General features: G+C 58.1%; 1 protein-coding gene across 13 annotated transcripts in view; it reads right to left on the bottom strand.

The window, feature by feature from the left end:
- MARK2 (microtubule affinity regulating kinase 2) overlaps window positions 1-13,163 on the bottom strand; it is a 94,207-nt gene that overhangs the window by 15,563 nt on the left and 65,481 nt on the right. For 12 of the 13 annotated variants that reach the window (XM_044448320.1, XM_044448318.1, XM_044448319.1 and 9 more), the window contains 7 exons: window positions 10,448-10,501; window positions 7,027-7,075; window positions 6,289-6,354; window positions 4,813-4,883; window positions 4,510-4,566; window positions 3,801-4,037; window positions 3,167-3,286 (listed from right to left, as the gene is read on the bottom strand). In XM_044448320.1, the coding sequence (XP_044304255.1) occupies window positions 3,167-3,286; window positions 3,801-4,037; window positions 4,510-4,566; window positions 4,813-4,883; window positions 6,289-6,354; window positions 7,027-7,075; window positions 10,448-10,501 (654 nt within the window). The remainder of the gene's footprint in view (window positions 1-3,166; window positions 3,287-3,800; window positions 4,038-4,509; window positions 4,567-4,812; window positions 4,884-6,288; window positions 6,355-7,026; window positions 7,076-10,447; window positions 10,502-13,163) is intronic. The other variant, XM_044448323.1, reaches the window with a different exon arrangement.

The following is a 13,163-nucleotide window of genomic DNA, read 5'->3' as shown; positions in this document are numbered from 1 at the left end:
GAGCAGGGACTGGAACCCAGACTGCCCGAGCCCCAGTCCCACGCTCTTAACCACGACATCACACTGGCTTTCTTTTTTCGCATCGGTGTATTGCCTTTTAAGCGCTTCTACCAGGGCGGAAAGCAAAGAATGATGCAGAATACCAGGAGGAGGATCAACTGTTGTACATGCAACAGCTGAATGAATGAGGCGTTAAATGAACTGGTTGATGGGAACGTAAGAGGAGGCCGGCGGGACCAGGCCAAGGGCCTGCTGAGCAGAGCATACTGTTTCCAAAGCGGCCAGCCGGCTGCCTCGATGGGAAACCCGCAAGCAGGCATGTGTGATGGCACCCCACCGCTTGAGTCCTCCAGCATCTGGCACAGAGAGGCAGGCTGCCTCTGACACTGGCAGGGGCTAACAGCCATCGCAATGAGCAGCCGGCGGCAGCAGAGTCCCCCATGCTGAAGTCTACCCTGGTATCAAAGGCTGGGCAATGAGGGCTCTGCCTGGTGGCCAGAAAGCCCGGTCTGGGTGCCAAGTGAGTCTCCCGGCTGAGCAAGGGCGGCCAAAGTGGGCCTGCGAAGATGAGCCCAACGCACGGGCAGGAGGATCCGGGACAGGTTCCCGTGCGGGGCCCTTCCCAGTCGCCTCCCCCGGGCGACTCTTGCCCTGCTGGCCCATGACCCGCTTTGAGCTGAGGACACGGGGGGCCTTGGGGGGCTCTGCCCGCCAAGCACGTGCCCGGCCACCGAGGCAGATGTGACACCAGCGGGGGCAAAGAGGAGGCGCCAACCGGTCCGGCCCCCAAAGCGGCTGGGTGGCAAGGAGAAGAGGCCCACCGCCTCTTGCAGAGAAGATTCCAAGCAGGGGAGTGGCAGCCGGGCAGCCTTGCTCTCTCCTCCCTGAACACAGTCTGTTCCTTTTTCCGAGCCACGCAGAAGGGGGGCGATGAAAGCAGGAGCTGGGGCTGCCCCTCCGCAGCAAGGGAGGTTGGTGCGTGAGGAGCGAAGTGAAGCCCAACCCTTGCGGCAGGGTCTCTGGGGAGGGACGGCCCCCAGGAAGGCATCCCTTCCAGCAGCCCGGCCGGTCGGAAATCCCGGCTTGCGGCAACGGTGTGCCAAGCGCCCCACATGGCTGCCACAGGATATTCCTGGCCTCCCACACAGAATCCTCCCTAGGCATTTCAAGGAGGAGAGGGGGAGGGAGAGGGAGAGAGAGAGAGAGAGAGGGAATGAGAATCAAAGCTTCTCTGCCTTCCCCCTTTCAAATCAAAGGGGACTCAACATCCCCGAAGCTTAAAGCTGTTCCTGGCGAGCAGAGAACATCAGGCAGGCGCCGCAACGTTCCAGGGCCGCCGGCAGCGAAGGGGCTTCCCTCTCTGACTCGAGAAGAGGCCGCAAGGGCCACTTCATTACCTGCCTACGCAGAAAGGCAATTCCGGATGGCAGGGGGCACTGCAAGCCAGCCAGACAAAGGCAGGAGCCAAGACACTGTGAAATGAGCCGGGACTGATTCCCGCTAGAACTGAGGCAAGAAGAATGGCTGTTGGGGTTTTTTTCGGGAGAGGAATGAAAAAGCCAAAACACAACCGCATGTAAGAGCAGGGCTTTCCTGCTGGCAACGCTCTCACGCGCCGGACGTGCCCTCTCAACACCAAGAAGGTACTGACAAGGCACTTTTATTTATCTGTTCGTTTCGCGGAGGAGAAGGAGAAGGAGACACAAGCAGGCGCATGAGCCGTGGATCCAGCACTGCGTGTGCAACTGGTCAGCCCCCAGAATCGACATCAAACACCATTAAAGGGCCTGCACATGGGTTGTGCTGCGCAGCGCGCACTGGAAGCGTGCAGCCAGAAACAGAATGTGTAATGAGACAAGCGTATCTGGAGGGAACGGGAGAGAGACTGTGCGTGCCTGAGGGTGTGCGTGTGCGGAATGACTACCGCTTTCTGTCAAACGGACACAGAGTGGGAAACCGGTGTTGGCTGCCCACTGCCATGCGGAAGGACGCCCCCCCCACCAGATCAGAAAGCATTTCTGCCACTGATTTATTAGGTCTGTAACAGAGAGAAATAGATGCCAAAATATGATGAAATTAGATTACGTGGGATTGTGACCGATTGCTATTTAACAGGTTGTGCAAATACAGATCTATGCAAATGGAATGCGATTGAATACAAGGGGTCGAGCAGTTCTTGGCTTTCGTCCCAGGCCCCCAAACTGTTACAGACCCTTTGAAAATTATTCTCACACATACCCCAACGATACAAGCAAGAAATCTGCTAACAGCACAACCCCGCAACAAAAGAACAAAACCGCTTTCTTGTGCAAAAGGAAGCACTACAAAACCCAGTTTCCCCAGTCAGCCATGATTGGGGCAGGCTGGGGACGGCAGAACTGGATTTTCTAAACATCACAAGAGTGCGTTGTGATGTTGGTTGTTGCTATGTTTCAGGCCAAAGGAGTATGTGTGTCTCAACAGCTGGGGTGACCGGGGACACCCTAACTCCTAGGTAGGTGGCAGGAAAACAACCCTTATTGCTGTCTTTGGCACTGCATGACACTGTGAAACAAAAGCGGAGGGAGAGCAGTAACTATGACGGAAAAACGTTCAGGCCAGAGGTTCAGTCAAGACCACTCAGTCATGACAATGGTAGAAAGGCGCCTGATTTCTCTGTACAGGGTCCCAACTTTAAATGCCAACATTTACAGGTAGGGCTGGGAAAGGGGTCATTCTAAAACTGTGGTGAATTATTACCTGTCTGTGTAGATAATACTCAATTAGATAAACCAATGATTTAAGTGACTATAGAGGAGTTTCCTACGTCCGGCTCTCTATTCAGAACCATGAGGACTGGAACCTTACTTAGACCTGATACATGATATATCTTTACAAACAGATTATCTAAAAACAGGTCGGATACTTATGTGTGTAACCATGCATAGTCCGGGGCCTTTCCTTTTAGAGGAAGCACCATAGGTCAGGGGAACATCACCAGCTTTCCATGCAAAATTTCCCAGGTACATTCTAGAGGGTCTCCAGGTGGAGCTGGGAAAGCACCCGCTGAGACCCTGGGGAACTGCTACCAGTCAGAGGAGGCAACACTGAACCAGATGTCAGGGCACGGAGCAGCGGTTCAAAGGGGAAGCGGGGTGTTGATGCACTTGGCTCCAATAGACCTCACCTCTAAAGTGCCTCTCTTGCTAGGGTTAAGGATAAGGAATTTTTTCAGCAGGTTCTCGCAGTCCGTGGACATGTAGAAGGGGATCCGGTACTTCCCCCTCAAGACCCGTTCACGCAGCTCCTGCAGAGGGGAACCCGAAAGAGGGAGAGAGAGAGCACTCACTCCACGTGCGACTTTCTTGCGAATGGCTTTTGTTAGGGGGTGATAAAAGGAATGCGATAAATAAAGCATAATGAGATTAAAATGGCAGTGGGATATCGCTGGCTCGCCTCAGTCAGTTAGACGGCGGCGTTATTAAAGGGGCGAGGAGGTTTCCTCCCTTGGAAGAGTTACCATTCAGACCTAATTGTGCCGACGAGCCCTTAAAACCGAAGGAGGGGATTCCCGGCCAGCTACCAGTGAGCCCTTTATCCATAACCACTGATCACCGGGCAATTCCTGGCTGCATCGCCGCCACCGCCACCGCGTGCTGCTCTTCACTCCTTTTCTAAAAGGGTGAAACGGCTCCCCCGCGGTTTTGTTTCAGGCAGCAGGAGCGGTGAGCTAAACTGTGCGGTGTGGCTGGTGGGTTCCCTCCCGGTCCGGGCAAAAAGGGATGTGGAGAGAGGCTAGCCGTGCCCGCTGCCCCTCCTACCTTGAGGTTCTGCCCATCGAAGGGCAGCGAGCCGCTGACCAGTGTGTAAAGAATGACCCCGAGGCTCCAGACGTCCACCTCGGGGCCGTCGTACTTCTTGCCCTGGAAAAGCTCGGGCGCGGCGTACGGGGGGCTCCCGCAGAACGTGTCGAGCTTGTTGCCAAACGTGAACTCGTTGCTGAAACCGAAGTCTGCAATTTTAATGTTCATGTCGGCGTCTAACAGCAGATTCTCTGCCTGAGGAGGAGGAGGGGAAAATCAGTTTCAGACGGGGCAAACCGATGTCTGATGATATCTGGATCCAAACCGATGTCCGATGGTATCTGGCTCATGAGGCCCAGCTGGAAACCAGGGCACATCAAGCCGTGGCTCCAACTCTTCCCTAGACTTTGCCCACCTCCTGACATCTAGAAGGATGAGGGGGATGGATGGGGTGGGAGAAACCAAAGCCCCATTCATACCCTCTGTTCTGCTTTGCTTCAAAAAACAGGCGAGATACACGGATTTTTGATGCTTGGCGAGAGAGAGAGGCCTCAAGGTAAGATATAAGGGGCCCTACTTCAGCCACATGATCCAAATGAGTTTCAAGCCTTTTGTAACAGCCATGAGGACTAGAGACTTGGGCCTACCCCACCATGCTTCGGGGGCGGAATTCAGCCTCCCAGTTCCAAATCCCGGGCAGAAGTGCTTTTCTAGTGTTCATACTCACCTTCAAGTCTCTATGTACAATGAATTTTTGGTGACAGTACTGCACCGCAGAAACTATCTGGAAGAGAGGACAGAGGGTTGTGAGGTCATCCCCAGGCCAAGGCCTCACCGCCGCTTGGGAAGGGAAGGCCGTGGAGACAGTTGCTGGTGGGGAGGGCCGAGGAAAGGTTCTTTCCCACGGGACTGGGTGCCCGGCAGCTTCGACCCAGGGCCTCAGGCTTGCGCCAGCCACAGAAGGAGCTCCCAATCCTGCCACAGTGGCCCGAGGGTTCATCTCAGGGCAATTTAAGGGCAAGGCACCAACCTGTCGAAATTTTGCCCGTGCTTCCTTTTCTTTCATTCTTCCATGGGCTACTAAATAGTCAAACACCTCACCTGCAGGGGGTGCAAAAGAAGACCAAACCGATTATTTGAGAGCTGGGGTGTCGCCTTGACATGGGGTGGTGGTGGGAGCATTTGGGACAGGATGGGCTTTCTCCATTGGCTGCAGTGGTCTTGGAGCGATCAGTAACAGCTAAGGAGTTTCTGAAGGCCTTTGTAATTCCGAATAGATCCCATGACAATCAGATGTAACTGGCAAGACTGGCTCCAGAGATTCGGACGCCACAAACAAAACAAAAAGACTCTGAAGCTGTTGTCGAGCGTTACACAAAAAAGAAGAAACGGCACCGAGAGAGCGAGCGAGCGAGCGAGAGAGAAAAAGAAGTCCTGGCGTATCCGTTTAAAACTCCTTATTCACATCACTTATTGTAAGCTGCACAGGAAAGTATGAATTTTCTGAAACGGGCAGGCTGCAGGGACCCCCAGAGCTGCTTTTGTGGGACCCCCTGCAGGATTTTCTGTGGCAACCAGATCTTCTCCCCCGCACCCATTTTAGGCAAGCACTCCCTGTGCAGCTCATCTCCTTCCCAAAGCACCACCTTGCTCCCACTGCTGCAGCTACCCCAGGGGTGTGGGTCCTGCGGGGTTCCTGACAGGGGGACAATGCTGCCCCCCACCAGAGAAATACTGTCCAGAGAGGGGCCTGTAGGACATTTGTGACATCGGTGGGGGGGGGGGTGGCTTTTCATTCAGCTCCCAGATGGCATGTCTTGCTGATGGCCAGATATTCCAGGGAGCAGCAGCGAGCTGGGACCAGTATGGAGAGGGCTGCCCGGTGCTTGTAAACAGCCCTCAGCTATGGCGGGCCACTGATCGGACCTGCATGATACAACCAGGATCATTATCAGCTGTAAACCGCGTATGCCTCTCCCCTTAATTACTGGACAAGCCAGGCTAAGTAGCTGGCCGTGTTCCTCCCTCCCTCCCTCCCGGGCCCTGCCTGCTTTGTAACCCTCTGCAAATCTTGTTTGTGCCTCTGAAATTGGACGGGGAGAGCTGGTGGAGAGTCAAGGGATCGGCAGATGTCTCTCATATTTATATCCGGTCCTTCTTCCAAAGAGACTGGGGTGGCCCACTCGCCGTTTTACCCTCCAAAAAACACTGTGAGGGGGATCAGGCTGAGAAAGAAAGTGACTGAAGGAAGCTCATCCTGAGAGCTTCTCGGGAATCCTGAATGAGAGACTCAAATCCTGGCCCCCATCTAGCTCTTAATCCAGGGCGGGAAATGTGTAGCCCGTGGGATGTTGCTGGACTTTAACTCCCACCAACCCAGACAGCTGGCCGTGCTGGCGGGGGCTGTATCCAGCGAGGGTCTCAGGGGCTGACGGCTCCCCACTCCTGCTCAAGCCAGGCTGGTTGGCCCCCGACCCGTCTTTCGAAGGCTCTCCTGAACACTTACCCCCACTGGCATACTCCATGACGAGGTACAGTGTCTTCTCTGTTTCTATAACTTCAAATAATTTAACTGCAAGGCAAGAAGGCGGGAGACTGAAGGGCAGGAAAGGTGGTGGAGGATTATCCAAATTAAAAGGTGAGGGCTAAACATTGCGCTGCAGCCCCGTCCTCCAAGCGAGGAAGCCGACTGGCAGTCGGACTCGGGGAGATGAAAGAAGGCCCTCCTGCACATTAGCGTGCGGCTGATTTGGGGAATTCGCTGCTGCGTGATGAGCGGCGGCGGCCGTGAGCTTCAGGGCTTCCGCAGCAAGTCATTCTCTTTAATATTTTGAACCCAAGCCGCCCCGAGGGGGCCTGCTGGCTGGGCTGCACAGAGAATGCAGTGCACCAGAGAGCTGAAGCAGGGGGGCGGCCTTCCCCAGCTTGAGGGCCCAGCAAAAGCGCTGGCCCACCGCTCTCAGCATCTCCAGCAATGGCCAGGCTGGTGGAGATGATGGGTGTTGTAATCCAACACAACAAGAGGGCCCTGGCTGGGAGAAAGCGACTGCAGGGACGCCCGGCAGTCCTCCAGGGAAAGACACACCGGGCACGACAAGGGGCAGGGCACGACCTGAGAAGAATGAGGCAAGTTCTTGAAGACCACCCCACCCCGCACGGCCCCCCACCAGGCTGCATAGAGAGCAGGGAAGGGCTGATATTTGCTAGCAAGCAGGAGCAGAACTGGGGTGGGAGGGGGTCTCACCTATGTTGGGGTGATTTAAAACCTTCATTATTCGCACTTCCCGGAAGAGCTGAGGAAAAAGGAAAGAAAACAGAAGGGTCAATGAGGGGGGCATCACGGAGGCACAGATGGTTGTGGCTGCTCTTCTCAAGGATGCTGGGGCTTTGCTTCGCGGTGCACCAGAGAGCGGTCGAATGATCCGCAAGTAGCTGTGTGTGTGTGTGGGGGGGGGGGCTCACTGGAAAGCCCACCCCACACTCGTGCCGTGAATTTCCTAGCGGGATCTTCGCCCACACCATGGGCCAGGCCAGAACCCGCTCTGCCTGGGCACCAGGTCTTCGCTTTCACTGGATTAGACATTTTTTAAGGATAATGCATTACAGTAATCCGTTAATTAAAAAAGGCAATCGGATTGCCGTAACGAGCCTGGGTAATAAGCTGTTAATAAGTGAGCCCGGGATAGTGGGGGGTGGGGGGGTGCTGTGCCTGCACACCCCGCCACCTCTGCAGCCTGGGCTCAAGCCAGGAGGGGGCCAGGCCCAAACCCGCCAGCACCAGGCCAGGGGGAAGAAGCACAGGATCTGCCCGGAAGGCACCTGGCTTTTGGCGCACAGCCCCTTAAAAGGCAGACAGCCCCCCCGCCCCCCCCCGGGAGCGGCATCTCTTTAGCACAAGGAACAGATGCCTGGGCTCAGGCAGGAGGGGAAACCCGCCGTTGTCCCTTCCGCAGGCACGGCGGCAGCTGCTCCGGCAAATCCCCCGGCTGCCGGGGCACGGCAGTGGGGAGGACGGCGAGCTCCGCTCTTGCCTCGGCCCAGGGGCCAGGCAGATGGCTCTTCCAGATGCCGCCCCCGCCCCGCCCCGCCCCCCCGCCGCCATTCATGAACCGTGCACCCAATGCTCAGCAGCCTCCCTATGGCCGGGGACGCCCCCAGGGGCTGCCTCTGGCGCCTCAAGCCCCTCATCGCAATCGCAGCACGGCTCAGGGGGAGGCACGGTGGTTTCTGGCCACCGCAGGTCAAGGCTGGTCTCATGGGAACTGCAGTCCAAAAGACTTCTGCCTGGAGTCGCTGGGCACGTGAGCCCCGGGCCTAGCCGGAACGGTCCTTGCAGACTGGCTGAAGCACCGCCAGGACTGCGCCGAGGGCCTCCGCAGACCCCATTAAAAACGAGAGCCGTCACTCCCATCAAAGAAACCGCAAGCCCATTCTCCCCCAAGGGGGTCTAGATGCCCTTGCGATCTGGCCTTCCGTGGCTACTGGTGCTGATGCACTTCCTCCAGCCCCAGGGGCCGCCTGCCCTTGTCCTCCAGCTGCCGGGAGCCGGGGCGGGCTGGCGCTGAGACACCCGTGTCCTCCCGGCGAGTTTCCCAAGGTGGCCAGTTGGCTACTCTGCAAACAAAATTCTGGGCTAAACGAATGCTTGGCCTGATCCAGCGTGGCTCGCCCGATACCCTATTTTATTATGAATTTTATTATTAAATAATCAACAAAACTAGGGCCCAGATAAAAGTCTGAAGGTTGCATCCATGAGCAGGTAGACACAACCAGGATAGGAGGCAGCCCCACAACTACAGCGCCAGAGGGAGGCACAAACATAACCCCCCCCGGCCCCCATGCCTTGTCCCCATGAGAACAACTGCAACTTTACCAGTTCGCCCTCATGTGAAAAGATACCTGCACTCATCTGAAGGTCTGTTGCTAGGGGCATCCCTTGGCACCCCCGTTCCCGGTGCTGGCTCTGTTCCCAATTCCCCCCCCCGCATGTCGGTGCCAGCACCCCAACAGTGCCTTTCAAGGCACCTCCCTCCCTCCCTCCCTCCCTCTGGAGAAGCACTGTGGGGGCTGAGACACTCGTGGGTGGATTGCTCACCGGCAAGGAAGAGGCCTGAGCTGTTTCGAGCGAGCCTGCACTGCGGCGAGCGGGAGCTGCCCGTGGGGCAGCGGTTCTCCCTTCCGAGCACCCTGTGCAGGCCAGCCCCCCACCCATCATCCTGGGGTGGGGGGGGGGTCAGGCAGCATGCGAGCGAGGGGGGGGCGGCACCGCAGCTGCCTTCAGGCGTGCGGGGAAGGAGTCGTCTTTGCCGCAACATTCCAGCCGTTTGCAGAGGAGACCACACGGCCGAGGCGCCTGCGGTGGGAGCAGCAGGAGGAGCAGTCCGGAGGCGACGTGCGGGTGGCTACCTTGCTACTGACAAGTCTCCCATTTTACAGGTTGAAACAATTTTCTTTTTAAGCTGCAGTCCCACAGCCCTCAGTAATGTGCATCTCTCTCCTGTCTTGGACTGAGAGATGGGGGGGGATGTTTGCTTGGGCATTTTTCCCTCTGAAGTGGGGGGCTGGTGCCAAGCAGCTCCTGAAGCGGAACCCAGCCAGGCTGGAGAGAGGCGCTCCCCGCCAGCCTCCCGAAGGAAAGGGGAGGCCGCCCCACCTCCCCCACCACCATGCTGCGGGCAACACCCGCAGGCCCTTGGGGCAGCCGCACGTACAGCCGTCTGCCCCAGAGAGGCACGCTTCTGCGCGGAGCCAGAGGGCTGCTGCAGCGACACAACCCCAGCCGGCTCGCTCGCGCTCGGGCTTTTGTTGACGAGGCCGCGTCAGCCGCTGCCACGTGGGGCTGGCTGGTTGCACGAGCCTCATCGTCAGAGAAGAGCCCGGTCCAACGGGTTCCGCGGCCAGGCTTCAGGTTCTGGCAGGGGCGGCAAGCAGGCCGTGGGTGGGTCATGTGCTGCCGTGGGGACAGGGAGGGCCAGCGGCCAGCCGCAGACCGCGGCCAACTGGGTGTGAGGCTGGGGGATTATGCCGGTGGAGCAGAGCAGAGGAAGGGCTCGGGTGCCTCTCTGAGCTGAGGAGCAGTGCAGGCGGAGAGGAGGCCGCAGGGAACGGGCAGCCAGTGCTGCTTCGCCGTACGGGGCCGTGCGGTTCCCCCCGACCTGGGGAGGTGGAAAAGACGCTCTACCCATGCCTCAAACGGGGTCAGTGTCTTTCCAGAGGGGCCTGGGATCGAAAGGACAGCGGGCACGGGAAGGCGCGGGCGCAAGGCTGGTGGTCCTGAGCTCGGAGAGTCCGCAAAACAGGCTGGGCGGCAAGGCAGAATGCTCTGCAGCAAAGGGGTGGGAGGCAAGGGGTGGGAGGAGAGAGCAAGGCCTTGGTGCAAAGAGGACAGGGGCTGGAGGCAGGAGAAGCTGCATTGCATCGGGTGGGGCAGCTGGGAAGAGAGCGAGGGAATCCCAACGGGGTCACCAATGCCGGGACTGGGAGTCTGCCAGAGGAAGGACGTTACCCGGAGCTCCAAGGTGTGGGCTCTCGGGGGCCTGACCTGCAGCACGAAGTGAGCCACTTTGCAAGGTGAGCACGAGGAGATGAACGCAGTGCTCCACGCAATGTACAACCAGCGCTTTCTGGGCAAAGTTACGGAAGCAGCGCCCCTGCTCCCGCCTTACCTTCTGTAAGCTGGAGGAGTTCAGCTGCGTCTTGTCGATTATTTTCACAGCCACCTGAAGGGAAGGACACACAGAGAGGGTTACGGTTGCCTTGCCTGTCCAGTGAAGCCTGATGCTGAGCCAGCCGATTGAGAGGGCTCGGCAGCAGAAGACACCAGCACATTTAAACATCCTTTGCTTCGATTTTTTTTTTTTTTTTAAGCTTTCAAATGATGCACCTCAGAAAGACCATTTCTGGACGCAAAGTGTCCTGTGACTTTCTGGGAGAAGATCAGACCAGGACTTGGGAGATGTGGGTTGCGGTCCCCGCTGGGCCATGAAGTTGCATGGGGTGGCTTTGGGTCAGTTGCCGACTCTCAGGCTAATCACCCTTAATGGGTTTTCGTGAAAATAAAAGGGGAAGGGAAGAGACATGAGCACTCGCTGAAGGATCACTGGAGCAAAGGCAAGACAATGCCATAGTAAGCAAACGATATATAAACATTCATATCAGCAGCATGCAAATCTTCTGCTATTGTGACTTGTTAGAGTCGGTGCCCGATCAAACCCTCACAAGCTCCTCCTCTGCCGCGTGGAACTGGCCCATGGATAGACAGTACCTGCTTCGGTCTGCTGCTGGCTTTTTCTAGGCTGCCCTCCCTCCCCTCAGGAGGGCCAGCGGCTCCACTGGGATTCGAGCCTGGCTCTCTTGGGCCCTGGTCCAAGCGCTCCAGCCACCACGCCGCAATCCCTCCTCACCCTTCTCCCAAAGACGCCCGGCGCTCCCACACATGTGACCACCTTGAGAATGCCAAGAGCAGCCCTTGAGTACAACCGTCCCCGAGTGGCGGAGAACCGCGGCTCACCCGAGGCTGCGTCTGAGTGGCAAGGGTGGCGTCCCCAGCATCCCCAGGTGGGCCTGGAAGAACTCCGGCCTGCAAGCCTGGCGAGGAGCGGCTGCCGGTCAGCGTCAAGCAGCCTGAACTGAGCTGGATGGAGTGCCCGGCTCAGTCCAAGGTGGCTTTCGGATGGTTCCGCCACACGGGCTTGGGGTGGGCAGGGCGCGACGTCTGGCAGGGGCTCACAGCTCCGTGACTCCGCGCTGGAGCGAAGAGCGGCTCCGTCGGCGAGGGGAGCCCTCTGCGGCGCACGCCTGCTTCCCCGCCCGAGGCAGCCGCCCGAGCAAAGAGGCTGGCGGGGCAACACGCCGCTGTCTCCCCAGACGCTGTGCTAATAAGACGCTCCGGGAGACGTACCGCCTGAGTGGGTGGATGCTCAAAAGCTCCCCATTACGGCACTCGCTAAGTGGTTGCCTGTGCGGCTACTGCTCTCTAGACAGGCCATCACGGGGATGGGCAATTAGCAGGCACAATGCCGGAAGCCTGGCCTCCCAGGCGTCACTCCGGGGCTCGCCAAGCGGCTGCCGCACCGAGGAGCTTGCCCGCACGTGCCGGAAAGGGAGTGAGGGTCTGGAACCTGCCGCTGCCCCTGATGCTGGACTGCATGGCGCTTGCCGGCCTCTGCAGTGAGGGAGAAGCATCCCTGTTCACAGCCAAAGTGCCGGACAGCAGAGAATCTGCTGGGCTAAGCAATGCCTGGGACTTCCTGGCAACCAGGGGGTGCACCCCCATGTTGTAAGAAGCAGCCCGAGCCTGAGATAATTGCGATCAGTGGGGGCTGTTCCCTTCCCTTCCTTCCCTTTTTTTCCCTTCTAAAGAAAAACACAGCCAACAGCCCACAAAATGAGAGATGGAAGCAGGCCAGCTGCAGCACCAGTCAACCAGAACACAGCTGGTAATTGCCTCTCCCGCCGACTGGCAGGGAGGGATGGCAGAGAGCAGAGGCCCTCATCGGGCAGCAGGAGGAGCACTGGGCCGCCCACGCCCTGAGCCGGAGGAATTCTAGCCCTGTTCCACCCAATCCTAATCCTGCACCAATGTTTATGACGCAACCAAATCAGTGAAAGTATCTGGGCAAAGTCAGCTGATTAGGTATGGTTCACCACAAAACCCAGGCCTGCGAAAGTTCTTGGCTTCCCCTGGCAAGTGTGGCGTGGCCTGTTGCCTCCCAGTGCGCCAAACTCCAGGCCGGTCAACTCTGCACCGCCAAGCCCAGCCTCCCGCAACCTGGCATCCTCCAGCCATTGCTGGACTACAACTCCCATTAAGGCCAATGCCTCCAGGAGAGCTTCAGGTTGGGGAAGGCTGCCTGCACTGACCCTCCAGCGTTTCCGACAGGGGTCCTTCACAGCCCTGCCTAGTGATGCTGGGGCTGGGCTGGGCTGGGCTGGGCTGGGCTGGGGGTGTCTTGCAGGGGAAGCAGGCATGCCCGCAGAGTTACAGCCTCTGAACAACGGGGAAGAGCTAATTACACCCCGGTTTGCTCCAGCGCAAACCCCGGAGCCAGGTGCTCAGTCGAGGCAGCAGATCCCCCACTGGAATCGTTCTACTGCTCCTTGAAATCCTTCTAGATTTCTCATGGTTCTTCTGCTGACAATGCCACATCAGCCGGAGCAGCACTGGCCTTCCCTCACCACACGTCCTGCACGAAGACTCGGGCCGAGGAGACGGGGCTCCTTCCAGCCCTGTAGTGCTCACTTGCCAGAAACCTCAGGGCAGGAGAGGGTGGCTGTGTGTTCTGAGGGGGAAGGACGGGCACAGCAGCCAAGCCGGGCTCGGCCAAGCCCGCCCTGCTCTTCAGCAGCCACAGGCCAAGTCCCTCAAGGAGCCTCACTGAA

This window comes from Varanus komodoensis, unplaced genomic scaffold (genome assembly GCF_004798865.1).
Source record: "Varanus komodoensis strain SLA01 unplaced genomic scaffold, ASM479886v1 scaffold55, whole genome shotgun sequence".
Lineage (NCBI taxonomy): Eukaryota > Metazoa > Chordata > Lepidosauria > Squamata > Varanidae > Varanus > Varanus komodoensis.
This window is presented reverse-complemented; position numbering and strand designations above follow the sequence as displayed.